We start from the raw sequence: 15246 nt of genomic DNA, 5'->3' as shown, positions 1-15246 counted from the left end.
ACACTCACACACACACACACACACACTCACACACACACTCTCTCTCACACACACACACACACACAAACACACAGTGATTCTCGCGAGTGATTTAGAGTCTAACTCTAAATGTTTGTGTCTGAGGCATCATGGGAACGACAGGCTGATGTTGGAGGTTCGAGGGATCTCTCCACTTTTCAGTGTTCATCCGTTGGCTTGTGTTTAAACTGACGTGAATGATGTTACTGTGAATTCATTCTCCGCCCACCAACAAACACGTTGCATTTAGACACTTTATGCAAATGCTTACTGGCACAAAACAAATGATGTTTTTTACCAGATTCGCACCCATGACTTTGCTGTTGCTAGCGTCATGCTCTGCTGTTTGAGCGAGAGCTGATATTAAAGGGGTCATATGATGCGATTTCAAGTTTTCCTTTCTCTTTGGAGTGTTACAAGCTCTTGGTGCATAAAGAAGATCTGTAAAGTTGCAAAGACTAAAGTCTCAAATCCAAAGAGATATTCTTTATAAAAGTTAAGAGTCAGCCACGCCTACCTAAAACGCCTCGTTCTAACACGCCCCCACATACCTACATCACTATGTGGAAATATTAGCATAATGCCGCCCAAATGTGCACGCAAAGAAAGAAGGCGTGGTTTCAGGAACAGCAGTAGTGTTGATGCAGCCATGTCAGGGAGTCACTCATGTCATGAGTATGAAAGCATACTCATGTTTACACCAAATACACAAAATAATGATCTTTAAAATAGCATCATATGACCACTTTAACACGCAGATGAATGTAATTCCTCAGATTGGACAGCGTTACGCACACAGACGGCTGTAGAAACACAACCAAACCCGTTAGCCATGAAGCGTCTGAGCTGAGCATGAGATAATGATGGCCTGGATCAGATCTGATGCGGCTCTGCTGTGTGTGTCCCTCCTGACAGGAAGTGCTGCTCATTGTACCGACAGTTTCCTGTTCCTGAAATTAGTCTGTTTACTCACTCCAGCGGCCGCAGGAACAATAATATCCCTCCTTCCTCTGACACAGTACAATTCATACACATTAAAAATGTGTTTGATCTGAAAGTGTCCACATCATTATTGTAGTGGTGGGATGAGCTTCTCGTTAATCATCATCACTGTACATTTTTTCTTTTATTTAAAGAGAGTTGTTCTAGTTTATCATGTCACCAGCTTTACATGTTTAGGATGTTAATTATTGGATATAATTTTACAGTTAAGATCAGTTATTTTATTTACAACTGTCTCTTGTGAACATGTGAAATGTTTGTCTTTGTTAACTCTTGATTGACCAATCTGTCTGTCTGTCTCTCTTTCTTTCTTTCTTTCTGTCTGTCTGTCTCTTTGCCTGTCTGTCTGTCGGTCTCTGTATGTCTCTCTGTCTGTCTTTCTGTCGGTCTCTGTATGTCTCTCTGTCTGTCTTTCTGTCGGTCTCTGTATGTCTCTCTGTCTGTCTTTCTGTCGGTCTCTGTATGTCTCTCTGTCTGTCTGTCTGTCGGTCTCTGTATGTCTCTCTGTCTGTCTGTCGTGTGTGTGTGTGTGTGTGTGTCTCTGTCTGTCTGTCTCTGTGTCTGTTTGTCTCTCTCTGTCTCTGTTTGTGTGTGTGTGTGTGTCTCTGTCTGTCTGTCTCTGTGTCTGTTTGTCTCTCTCTGTCTGTCTGTCCGTCTCTCCGTCTGTCTCTCTGTCTGTCCATCTCTCCGTCTGTCTCTCCGTCTGTCTCTCTGTCTGTCTGTCTCTCCGTCTGTCTCTCTGTCTGTCTGTCTCTCCGTCTGTCTCTCTGTCTGTCTGTCAGAGGCAGACCTGCGCATCGGTGAGCTGCAGTGGGGTGACAGTGGTGTTTACTACTGTAAGGTGGTGATCTCTGATGATCTGGAGGGACAGAATGAAGCGCATGTGGAGCTGCTGGTGTTGGGTGAGCACAACACTCACAGGAAACACACACACTCACAACAGGAAATGAGTGACCGGACTCTGGGATTTTCTCCCTAAACCAGTTAAAATTAACCCTGTCCTGTAGCCCATGTAGACCATGCTGATAGTTTACACAACAGTGAATCAAATACTAACCCTAATCAAACTCTAACTTTAGTGTAGCATCCTGAACTTTTCCTGACTGGTGACCAATGAAATTGTATGCAGGGTTTGTGCTGATCGAAATCACGCATGCAGACAGACATGTTTAGAATCACGGTTGTTTGCTTTTCATCAACCGCTGATGGTAAAATGTAAATTCTGTGATGTTTAATTGTTGTATTCGTGTACGTCTGCGGTTGGAGACCAACAGTATTAGTAAAAATGAGTATTTCATTATGTTTGACAGTCTTGATCATAAAATGCTCCTGAAAATCTGAAATGGCTTTGATATCTAAAGTGTCTCTAAAGTCTCTGAGCTTCCCTCAAACGGCTCTATTGTGTCGTGGGAATGAGAGCGATCTGCACACACCGCTGTCTCTGACAGTGTGAAATATAGAGCGACTTGAAAAGGTCTGACTGACCATCTGAAGAACTGAAACGCAGTCATGATTTATGCCGGTTTGTGACCCGTCCGTTCACTGTTCTGTGTGGGTTTTTCTCTTTTCAGAGCAGATGCTTAGATGTTCAGAAGCTGGAGAGGCTCAGCTGAGACTTTTTGACATTGTGGGTGCTGCCTGCGGTCCCCACGAGAGAAATAAATTATTGTGTGAGAGTGTGTGTGTGAGTGAGTGTGTGTGTGTGTGAGTGTGTGTGTGTGTTTCTGTGTGAGTGCGAGTCTGTGTGAGTGTGTGTGTAAGTGTGTGTGTGTCTGTGTGCCAGCTGACCACACAAAGAGCAGGATGATCTAGTGCTGGATGTGCTGCCATGGCAACAGTGAGGCTTTCTGTGTCCAGCTGTGCAGTGTGAGGTAAAGACTCATTGTACGGATCTGAATGCATGCAGAAGTCAAATAAAGAAAGGACACGTGACGCCAGGGCATGAGTAATTTACCCTTCATTTCGAGGGCAGGAGTTTGTCCCAGTAATTTGCTTACAGACCGAATCTTTTCTGACGTAATGAAGCCTAACTGCCCTGAACTCTTTCAGAAGTGAGCTGAATTACAATGAGAGATGTCAGTCAAGAAAGGCAGCAGTAAAAGATGACATTATTCATGACCATCACGCACTTTATATTTCAGCTTTCTCATTACAGTCGTTTGAAAAAATTCTCATTGTCATTACCGGAACACGGCATCAATTAAGTTAAGTACAGCGATACATGCTAAACCATGCAAATTATATCCTGCTTTTAATGCAATAAAAATGTATTTTTTATATTAAGGAGTTTAGATGTGCTTAAATGTCAAAATAATGCACATTCTCAACACCTCACAACCGAAGAACATCTAAAACCAGTGAGATATCAGTCCTGACGAATGACCTGCATGAAACCTGTAGGATTTTCTTTCTTCTGTGGAACACAAATGATGATATTTTGGTTTTTCCATGCAGTGAGAGTCAGGGGGCTCCGGTGACAGATCCCGGAAGCAGACAGAATTCCAGAAGGAATGTGCTTTAAGCCTCCGAGCGGCACGGGAGCTGCTTTCCTGTTTGTGTGTTCAGAGTACAGTAGAAGCTCAGCGAACATCTAGTGATGGTACAGCGCAGAGTAGAGAATGTGGGTCAGGACAGCAGAGTGTGCAGATGAAACGAGTAATACAGTACTGACTGTAAAATTATGACAGGTCGAGAGGAAAGTCAGCTATAACTGAAGGAAAGGGTTTGGGATTTTTAAAGGATTAATAGTTTTACCAGGGTGAAGAAAATGAAGTGACATGTTACAACTAAACCAAAACAAAAAAGAATTCTTTGTCTGGCTGTTGCTTACTGTATGTTTTAAACAGACTCTGCTAAGGATCTTCTCTCTCTCTGCATGAACGCATCTCCATCTGCAGCACATGATGCATCTTTCTCTGCTCACTCAGCTGTCGCTCTGCTTCACCTCGATCTGTCTGTCTGTCTGTCTCTCCAGGTCAGACAGGTTTGGCCGATGATCTTCTGCCTGGGTTTAATGTGGAGATTGTTCCAGGTATGAGCTTTCAAACGCACCAGTCTCTGTCTTCTCCTCACTTCCTGCTCTCTAACACTTTAATTCCCCTGTGATGTCATTTCCTGGTAATCACAGTAACAGACACCAGTCAAACCCGCTGATCAATCACTGTAACTGATGTTCTGTCTCGTGTGATAACATCTGAATGACTGCAGTGCTTTTTGCAGTGGGTTTGACTCCAAACACAGGAAGTCTAACGAGAGAGATTACTAATGAGACATGAATACGGCAGCTGATAGATGAAGATCTTCTGCCATCATCGCTCCGACACTCAGTCAAGCGCACTGCTTTCACAGGAACACAAAATCATTTCTATAAGAATCTCACAGATTCTCAGTGCTGCTGGTGGCAAAGTGGTTCATGTTGCATTTTATGTAACCGATTGAAATAGAATATTGTTTATACTTGTATTTATTTTGAGAAATATTAAGCCAGTTTTGTGCTTTATTATTCATGAATGTGTTGTTGCTCATGTGCTGAAAACATTCACTGACAAATCTGTCGTTCTCCGAGGAGACACTGTCAAGACCATTTGAGTGTTTGTATGTCATTAAGCTTTACAATGTGTGTGCGCGTGTATGTGTTTGGCCATAATGAGGAAACAAGCTTATAAATCACAGAATGAAGTGTTTTGAGAATCTAGAAATGCCTGTAGTCTTGTGTGAGGGGTAGGTTTAGGTGTAGGGTTAGAGTAAGACGATAGAAGATACAGTTTGTACAGTAGAAAAACCATTACGCCTATGGAGAGTCCCCATTAAGCATGCAAACCCTGAGTGTGTGTGTGTGTGTGTGTGTGCGTGTGTGTGTGTGTGTGTGTGTGCGTGTGTGTGTGTGTGTGTGTGTGCGTGTGTGTGTGTGTGTGTGTGTGCGCGTGCATGTGAAAACCAAGGTGGAAATGGTGTTGTTTGTCTCCCATGAATTACTAATGATAAGATCGACTAGTAATAGCGCTTCTAGTAGTTCAACCGTAAACTTTTCAAAGTGCACCATTTCCTGAGAAAGAGCTGTGGATTGTTTGTTTGTTTGTGAGTGCGGTTTGTTCAGTTCCTCTGAATCATTCAGTCTCTATCTGATCTCTGCGTTTGCTTTACTCAGACTCTTACTAACAGCAGTCTTTAGCGGGACGTTTAGCGGGACGTTTACATGTTAGTGAGTAGTTTCATGTTTAAAATTGTATTTGTGATTTTACATGAAGCTTTAATTCATTTGATGGACTTTCGTTTTGAACTCTTAATGCATTTAAATTTGAATTTAAATCCTGAAGAATGAGTTCCACATGAACACCAGAAACATTTGGGCTGAAAATGTGTTTATCACATTCTTTCGTGAGTGATTTATTTGGAGTATTTGTGGAACACATTCCTCGTGGAGATCCCCTCCTCACTTCTGAACGCATGTTGTAATTTGTAGTGTTATAATGTGGTGCTTAATCACACGTGTTTGCTGACTGCACTCATACATGCTTTCATCCATTTTCCAAACTGTCCTATAGATTCCAGAGCCCATCGGAAACACCCTGGATGGTTCAGACCGCAATGTTGTGACTTGCTGTTAAAGGGGTCATGACATAAGAAATCAAATTTGCCTTGATCTTTTGGCACATGAGAGGTCTTTCACAGGGGCACAAACATTTGCATAAACACACCTCCAGAGCAAGACATCGACGAATAGTCTTCTTCTCAGCATAGGCCCCGCCCACTAGTGTTCAATTGCTTGATCACGCTGAATGAGAGCGTCGCGTCGCGTCAAAAGCACATAGAAATAACAATCACTGCGCTATCTCGTCTACACTGGATACAGTACACAGATATGAGTCTGTCGTCAGGACAAATGCAGTGAAAGAACGTTCGCTTTGACGCGTTTGGTTTAAACAGCTCGGTCGCGTCTTTGTACGGATATCAGAAGGATCCCAGCGTAAGGAACATGTGGATAGTTTATTTTAATGTCATCGTGTCAGAGGATTTTGTTTTGTAATCGAGGCACAGTGTCATGGAGAGTCACAAAGAATCATTCGTTGAAAGATGAAGCGGAACTAGATCTGCATCACAAACCATAAGTAAATGATTTCAGAATGCTTCGTCTGGAAATGACCGTTTTATTTTGATCATGTTGTCAAAACACTCGCATGCAATAGCGAGGGGGCGTTGATACTTTTTCCTATGCAGTGACGTTAGCCAATCACAACAAGCCTTAAAGGACACGCCCCTTAAAACAGGTCACTTCAGAGAGAGGGTCAGAATGAGGGTTGAAAATAACCATTTAAAAAAAAAATCCATGTCATGACCCCTTTAAATTCAGCTTTTGTGAGCGTACACACTAGACTTTACAGGATTTGAAACTGAGCGTCAGAGCGCATCTCTAGAGTGTGTGTGTGTGTGAGAGAGAGTGTGTGTGTGTGTGTGTGTGAGAGAGAGTGTGAGTGTGCGTGAGTGCGTGTGAGTGTGTGTGCGTGAGTGTGTGTGTGTGTGTGTGTCGTGCTGACGGTGACGTGTTCTCTCTGTAGAGTGGGTGTTTGTGAGCGCTGTGCTCGTGGGCAGTCTCCTGGTCATTCTGCTGGTGGGTGTTTGCTGGTGTCAGTGCTGTCCTCATTCATGCTGCTGTTACGTGAGATGCTGCTGCTGTCCAGACACCTGCTGCTGCCCTCGGCACCGTGAGTCCCGCAAACACACCATCATGCCACCGACACGCCACCGTAGTCTGACTCTGTCTCTCTTAAACAGTGTATGAAGCAGGAAAGGGGATCAAGTCAACTCCGCCCACACCTGTGCCCATGCTCCCTCCATACTACATACCTGGGATGCCCACCATGGTGCCCATCGCTCCGCCCTCCCTCATTGACCCGAACCTGTCCACTGCACCATCACTGGAGAACAGCGGCTCAGGTGAGTGCACTGTGCTAAAACTAGAGTAAGCCTGGTGATTACTGAGCTGCTGCACAGTATTAGATGCTCCAAAACCACACCGTGATTTACTGGCACATTATCCAATTGATTTACCACTGCTGTATTTCAGAGTATTTTTTAAGATCTTAAAATGAGTTTGAAGTGAAGGTAATAAATCTGCAGACAGACCGATATGTTGTTTAGATTTGAGTTTACTATGGAGTTAAATCCATGCCACATATATTTGCAAAATAATTTAAGTTTTGCAAATGAAAATGAAAGTATTGAGAAAAAATAAATGAGCCATTTTCCATGGCCATAGCTACTAATTTATTTGCAATGCTGCTTTTATTTTGCATTTCAGTCAAGCTTGTGATAACGTTTTTTTACACCCCCTTGTCAAAACAATGCAATTCTTTATTTTGGTTTGCAAACCTTTTTTCTCACAATACTTCATCTTCTTTTGTAGTTCTTTATTTTTGTTTGCAAAAAGCACATTTATTTTTTCTCAATGCTTTCATTTTCCTTTGCAAAACGTTCTTTTCTTTTGCAATTCCTCAATTCTTTTGCAAGTGTATGTGGCTTTGATTTGACTCCATATTTAACATTATGACTGAAGAAATAGAGATTGCACTTGAGCACAAATGTGCCGCGGTGTGTTGTATTAAACACATACAGGCCAAGTAAAGCCTTCCTGCATTCCTGCTCCTCCCCGCTGGGTTTGGGTAAATCCACAGGGTTCTTGGAACTCGGATCGAGTCACGAGCTCAAGCCTCTGTTATGGACTGCAAACCAAATCTGTCCAAGGATTATAGTATGTAATGACTGTGTATTGCAAGCAGTGTTGTTTGAGCAGTATCCTAACATTCACACTGAAATGCTCCATCCAGTGTGGATTTGAGTGTGGAAAAAATTTAATTCTATCTGAGTACAGGATTATTTTAAAATGGCCTGAATGACCAAAACCAATATTCTTACAACACACTCGCGGTGTATCTCCTGTAGTGCGGAGTGGTTTCCATCTGCAGCCTGCGTCAGATCAGAGCTCTCTGAAGGTGCTGCAGTTCGTGGAGAAGCAGCTCGCTCAGTTTAACCCATCACTGACGCTTAGCAGCAGTCGAAACTGTAAGACACAAACACCGTTCAGATGCATGATCCAATCCACACACTCCGCTTCTCTGTTCTCCTGTGCAAGAGCTGCATGCTTGACTCTTCCTGTTCCTCTGTGTTCCTCTGTGTTCTCTAAAGCAGTGGTTTTCAAACTCTTTAAGAGAGACCCTGTGTTAATGTTAACACACCGGTCTCGAGTCCCACAGAGGACTCCGGAAGGAATCAAATCACTGTAGGTGCTTCTGAAGTTAGCGAGGGTGCTTTAGCTGTCATGCATATCTATTTTGACATATCATATTTTGTCCAGTCCATTGTTATGATTATCACTATGTCAATCCTTGCGATTTTGATAGGGAATCTCCCATTCATATGCGGATGTGACTCCCAAAACTTTGCAGAGTGTTTGTCAGGTTGGTCCTCTTAGCAGCATGAAAAACATTCAAATTCTGAATGGATTATACCCAAGAAAGTGTGCAAATAGCACTCCCTTAATAATCAGCTGCCACTCATCACAAAATGCCGTTATAATCAGTGAATCTCCCTACACTGCACAATAAATCTATTATTTACATCAAGTCTACACTTTATTTGTTATGATGAGAGGAATAGCTTGCAGAATTCAGGACTGAACAAAGACGTTTTGATTATCTGAAACACCTCTGATTAGACGTTGTGTTCAAGAAATCAACAAATACTTCTGTCATTGGCTGCACTGCTCAGCGCTATAAAACCAGAGGCGGACAAAGTACACAACTCCATTACTTGAGTGAAAGTACAGGTACTGCTGGTCAAACATTACTCCATTACAAGTAAAAGTAGTAAAGAAAGATTTTTACTTACGTAAAAGTACAGAAGTACTTGCTTTTAAAAGTACTTAAGTACCAAAAGTAAATTTCCTTTTTTATGTCAATGCACTGTTTTATTGTTGTTGTATGTAATACTTGCAATACCTCTGAAGCAACTTACAATACATTACACCTACTGAATACACTGACTAGCTAGTAGTATCTTTGGAATAAAGAGCTTTTAGAATGTTAAAAACCTATGGGGAAAAAATTCAAAAAATGTTGGGAAATCACTTCATGTAGCCCCAAGATTGATTACTGATAAACTGTCTGAAAAAAATACAGTTTTTAGAGAAGAAAGAAATCACCCACTGACTTTCAAAGTTGCTAACGACTTTCTACTTCGAGGATCTTGATAGAAATGTAGTGGAGTGAAAAGTACAATATTTGTCTTTCAAATGTAGTGAAGTTAAAGTCATAAGTTTCCAGAAAAAATAATACTCAAGTAAAGTACAGATACTCAAAAAGTGTACTTAAGTACAATACTCAAGTAAATGTACTTAGTTACTGTCCGCCTCTGTATAAAACACATTGTAATAAGAAATTTTTGAAGATCTCTAGAGCGCAAACACAGAGAGACAGATACGCACTGGAATCTGCTTACTCTCATTTTGTTGTTTGTTTATTTTGTTGTTAACATTTGCTGGTTCCTGGTTTCTTCTTCCCTGAGTCTTGAGCTTTGTTACATACATATATTCATTTTCCTTAAATCATCCAGACGACCCACACGAGCGTCGTGAAAACCACTGCTCCTTGTACTTCACTTTTTTCATGTTCTTCAGGCTTTTCTTGTAGTGCTCTAAATTCTGCTTAGTGTTCCTGATATAAATGTTGTATACATGATCACAAGACTTGCGAGAGCAGAACAATTAAGATCAAACTTTCTAATGTATAGGTCTTCAGCCCTGCTCCTGGGGACCCACTGTCCTAATGAAACACACCTGCACCAGCCAATCAAGTTCTTCAGGATCATTTAAAAAATCTCAGGCCAGGTGTGTTGAGGAACTGGGTGGGTCGCCAGGAGCAGGGCTGAAGACCTAAGCTGTCAGAGACGTCTGTGCTGATTTCTGTTCATTTGCAGCCTGCAGTATGTCCGAGCTGAGTTCGTTACATGATGTCGAAACCGACTTCCGCCAAACCTATCGACAAGTCCAGAAGAAGGCTCTACCAGCCATTCCTGATCTTGATGACCCCGCTGACCTCCGGGCCACAGATTTATCTCCCGTTCACGAGGGAAGATACACACGACAGCCACAGCACAGAAATCGTGTGGTGGATGAACGCCCCAGGTAACAGACGGTCGAGATGTAGTAGAGCTGGTCACAGCATTGACCAGTGTTGGGGAAAGTTACTTTTAAAAGTAATGCATTACAATATTGCGCTACTTCCTAAAAAAGTAACTAATTACGTTACTTAGTTATTTTTCATGGAAAGTAATGCGTAACGTTACTTTTTAAATCTGGGCAGGGCTTGTTTGTTTGTTTTTAATATAAAAAAGTTATTTTACAAATGTAAATACACTTTCATACCAAGAGTGAAGTGAATGCGCCTCAGGCTGAAGGAAATGTAAATTCACGTCTGTACAGTAGAGGGCGCAGCTCAAACAAATCACATGAAGAATATGACGCAGGAGAAGAAAGTTCAACAATATTCAGCAATAACTAAAATAAAACACAAATGTGTCATTTTTGCCTAGTATGGTTGAATTTGATCATTGAAGGTCAGTAGCAAAGACATTGGTTTATAAAATGGGATTAAATATATAAATTATATTTGTTTTATTTAACATATCTAATTATTGCAGGTTTGTATAATATTCTGAGTTTGCATTTGATTGTTTTTATTGATTTTGAGGAACACTGAATGTGTTTTTGTGCAGTGAGATGAGTAAACACATGTTGATATTTAGTCTAGAACTACAGTAAGATCATGTTCACACACAACGCTCTGCACTTACTCCTGATTTCTGTCACCATGGCAACACCAGAGCTGTCACTCAATACATGGAAACAAAGTAACTGCTGTTACTTATTTGAAAAAGTAACTCAGATATTTCCTTCTAAATTAAAAAGTAATGTGTTACTTTACTAGTTACTTGAAAAAAGTAATCTGATTACGCTACCCCCAACACTGGCATTGACCATCTGTGTTCCAGGTGGAACCCTCGCTCGGAGCACCTGCAGAGGAAGGCGTTCCTGGAACGAGGACGGACTGGATCTGTGGATGAGCTGGAGGAGTTTGCGATGGCGTATATGCAGCGAGGACGTCACGGTGACGTCGGAAACAGGGAGGACGACTACAGAGAGCGAGAACGGGATCGTTACCCGTTTTATTGTTCCAAGGCCAGTCCAGCGAGACGTCCCCCCAGCCCTCCACCCTTACCTGGAAACAAGCGGGACACTTGGGACAACGGCCAAGCCCAGCGGGATCCACGAGAGCGGGATCAGAGCGCAAGAGATCGCAGGCCAGACTACGACCATGCCCTTCTCAACAGTTTATTTGAACGTAAAGCTAAAGCTGTAAAGAGCAGCGCTTCAAAAGCGGGACAGACCGAAGACGACTCGGACACGCCTTCCAAAAACAGCTCCAAAAAGAGTAGTGAGCGTTTCCACAGCAGGACTCCCAGCAACCAGTCCCCGCGGCAGCGGACTGCAGAGGACAATGAATCTCTGCCGCCGTACACAGCGAAGGAGCTGGAGCGTTCCCGCGGAGCCGAGTCCGGACAACAGCCCTTCAGATACACGCGCTCCGGTCCCGGGCCTGAGGAGCAGAACCGCCCTCGGAAAGTGGTGAGTTATCTGTAGACTCTTTGTGACTTTACTGCTCCATTGAAAGGGGGAATAAAACCCTCACAGCACTGTGGACCTGAGTTTGTCTCGCATGTAAATGGATGCGTTGGTGCAGTGAAAGAAAAGCACCAAAGGTCCACAGAATGAAGCCACTTCAATCAAAGCAAGGCTGTAGAAAGGCCTTTGAAAAAGGTCTTCAGAGATTTGAAGAATGTAGTCCTGAAACCCTCCAACACAACTGGTAACATTATTGAAAAACGTTTAAGTTATTTCAAAAAACGACCTCAAGTATGAAGGATCCTTTGAAAACAGTCCAGTACAAGAGAGAATCCAGAGAAGCACTCTATAAGATTTCCTCTTGCTAGTCATCATCTTACCATTTATTTCGTTCATATCTCTTGTAGACATTTTTTGATGAACAAAGCACGCAGTTTGATTCCGACCTAGGCCTTTCAATCACGGTTCGAATTGTACCTCGATTTGACAACAGAAAATAAGCTGTACACAGGTAACAAGAATGTCAATAAACCAACTCTGCCTGCTTGCTGCTTAATTCCTCGTCAAATTGTATTTGGATCACAGCTTAAACTGTGTATAGGCTCTAACACAACTAACCGTATTGACCGTAGAAACGGTCCCAGAGATGTTAGGAGTCTAGAAAAAGAGGCTAAAAAGATTGAACAAATATGTAGCAGAAAGCAAACATAATGAAAGACACTTCAGTATTTGCTGCAGATGCTCTGTGGATAGTTTTGGGGTCGGTGTGAGTTCAGTTTGTCGATCGCTGCAGAAAATAATTCGTCCTTTGATAAGCACTTATCGCCCACAGACTTCCACTGTAAGATGATGTTTCTGCGTTTACAAACACAGATGCTGCAAATAGAGTTTAACAATCATTACATTAGATCCAACTGTAAAACGCTACTGTAGACGCTCACCAGAGACACCACCGAAGCGAAAGTGCTGCAGTTGCATGCATAAATACTAGTGCTGCCAAACGATTAATCGCATCCAAAATAAACGTTTTTGTTTGCATAATATATGTGTGTGCTGTGTATGTTTATTATGTATATATAAATACACACACACATACAGTATATATTTAATATTTACATTCAGTAATTGCATCAAGCCAAATCGCGATTTCGGTTAGATTTCGATTAATTGTTCAGCCCTAATTGTGTATGTGTATATGTGTGTGTGTTAGTGCTGTCAAACGACTAATCGCGATTAATCGCATCCAAAATAAAAGTTTTTGTTTGCATAATATATGTGTGTGCTGTGTATGTTTATTATGTATATATAAATACACACACACATACAGTATATATTTTGAAAATATTTACATGTCTATATTTATATTCATATAATTTATATGATAAATAAATATATTTAATATATAACATAACATATTTTTCTGAAATATATACATACATGTGTGTGTATTTATACAGTATATACATAATAAATATACACAGCACACATAAATATATTATGTAAACAAAAACTTATTTTGGATGTGATTTAATCGCGATTAATCATTTGACAGCACTAATAAATACAGGTGGAAATCTTATCGAGTGCAGCTTGGAGAATCAGGCAGCTCTTCAGGGTTCGACTTTGTTTCATTTTAATTTTTGTGTGTTATTTCATTATAATGTAACACATGTCTGGTCCTAATAATTCCAGAATAACTCTCACCGCTAGACGAGACTAATCTACTCAAACTGACTCGGCTGGCTGCTTCTGCTCACTCTTCTGTCCTCTCTTTGAACAGAGCACTCTTCTGAGCAGAGACTCGCTTGTAGTTTGATGTGTCAGACGTCTCCACCGCCGGCTCGTACCCCTGCTGCAGAACTCTAGCGCTGAGGAAGGCAGGTTTGTGCGCTATTGACATGTGTTTTACAGCCATGTCTGAACAAATATAACTTCCTCACAGCTTTGACTTTGAGCTGACAGTTTGAGCGGATTTGTGTTTGATGAAAACTTTTGCCACACAGTGGAATGATGAGGTTTACACCGAGCGTTACTGGATGTAATATATGAGGTTAACATACACAAACTTTTGGGATCAGTAAGATTTTTTATCTTTTTTTAAAGAAGTCTCTTATGCTCATTAAGGCTTTATCTATTTGATAAAAAATACCAAATTTTTTATTTTATTTTGTGATATATTATTGCAATTTAAAATAACATTAAAATGTAATTTATTTCTGTGACCAAAGCTGTATTTTCAGCATCATTACTCCAGTCTTCAGTGTCACATGATCTTCAGAAATCATTCTAATATGCTGATTTATAATTAATGTTGCAAACTGTTGTGCTGCTTATTTTTTGGGACCTGTGATACTTTTTTCAGGATTCTTTGATGAATAAAAAGTTAAAAAGAACAGTGTTTATTGAAAATAGAAATTTTGTGTTATAATATACACTACTATTCAGAAGTTTGGGGTCAGTAAATTTTTTCTTTCTTTTTAAAAGAAAAAGAAATTAATACTTTTATTCAGCAGGGATGTGTTAAATGATAAAAAGTGATAGTAAAGACTTCTATTTCCAATAAATGCTTTTTTTCCCTTCTTTTTTTGCTCTTTATTCATCAAAGAATCAAAGAAAAAAGTATCACAGTTTCCAAACAAATATGAAGCATCAACAGTTTCAACACTGATAATAAATCAGCATATTAGAATGATTTCTGAAGATCATGTGACACTGAAGAGTGGAAATTCAATAGGAAACCAATACTATTTCACAATATTACTGTTTTTTTCTGTATTTTTGATCAAATAAATACAACTTTGATGAGCACAAGAGACTCCATTAAAAACATGAGAAATATTACTGATCTCAAACAAACGGGACACAGTCTTTTCAATCTCATGTGTATAATCTCAAAATGCTCTCTCTGTATGAATGGAGTTAAATTCTGCTAAATGGTTACATTCTGACAACATATATCACACATTCGTAAAAACAAGACACTTGCTAACTAATTAATATTATTGCATTTCTTGTTATACACTCATGCTTTTATCAGTATTATAAGATACAGACCATTATTTTCTAAGTAACAAATGATGATATTGTGTATTTTTGGGGATAACACTGGTTTTCATAAGCAAAGATTTAAAGATCGAGAGAAGAAGATTACAGTGAGTGATTTGGTTTCAGTGGTTTGTCAGAATGATCCGCCAAACTCATCATGTTATATAAAGAAGAAAGGGCTTTCACTGAATGAGCGTCTCAGTATAACGTGCAGCTGACTACAGTCAAACGCTTCAGTATTAGTAGTGAAAAGCAGCCTCCCGTACGTTGAGTTGGTGTCAGTAGCTTGAGTGTGAGGCGTCTGGAGACGAGATGAGCTCATCCAGAGTCAGTCTGGAGATCAGACATCATTAGAGGACTGCCTTCACTAATCACTCTAGGCTTCTGTACACATGCTTTATGTAAGTTATCTGTACCAAACAAAGTGATTTTATCCCCATACTTGAGAAAACGGTTAATATAATTACAATTTTGTCCATGAGGACTGAAAACATGTTTATGCAACG

At 40.7% G+C, this 15246-nt stretch overlaps 1 protein-coding gene across 3 annotated transcripts in view; it reads left to right on the top strand.

Moving 5' to 3' along the window:
• Positions 1 to 13761, top strand: part of ildr2 (immunoglobulin like domain containing receptor 2) — a 22916-nt gene extending 9155 nt beyond the window's left edge. The window contains exons 3-10 of one of the 3 annotated variants that reach the window (XM_016566620.1): positions 1803 to 1922; positions 3995 to 4051; positions 6576 to 6722; positions 6793 to 6954; positions 7960 to 8079; positions 9991 to 10198; positions 11065 to 11698; positions 13476 to 13761. In XM_016566620.1, the coding sequence (XP_016422106.1) occupies positions 1803 to 1922; positions 3995 to 4051; positions 6576 to 6722; positions 6793 to 6954; positions 7960 to 8079; positions 9991 to 10198; positions 11065 to 11698; positions 13476 to 13511 (1484 nt within the window). In that variant the 3' untranslated portion in view covers positions 13512 to 13761. The remainder of the gene's footprint in view (positions 1 to 1802; positions 1923 to 3994; positions 4052 to 6575; positions 6723 to 6792; positions 6955 to 7959; positions 8080 to 9990; positions 10199 to 11064; positions 11699 to 13475) is intronic. The other 2 variants (XM_016566621.1, XM_016566622.1) reach the window with 2 other exon arrangements.
• Positions 13762 to 15246: the final 1485 nt, after the last annotated feature.

Source organism: Sinocyclocheilus rhinocerous, unplaced genomic scaffold, assembly GCF_001515625.1.
Source record: "Sinocyclocheilus rhinocerous isolate Xijiao unplaced genomic scaffold, SAMN03320098_v1.1 scaffold632, whole genome shotgun sequence".
NCBI classification, from domain to species: domain Eukaryota; kingdom Metazoa; phylum Chordata; class Actinopteri; order Cypriniformes; family Cyprinidae; genus Sinocyclocheilus; species Sinocyclocheilus rhinocerous.
Note: the sequence above shows the minus strand (reverse complement) of the source record. Positions and strands in the feature narration are given on the sequence as shown.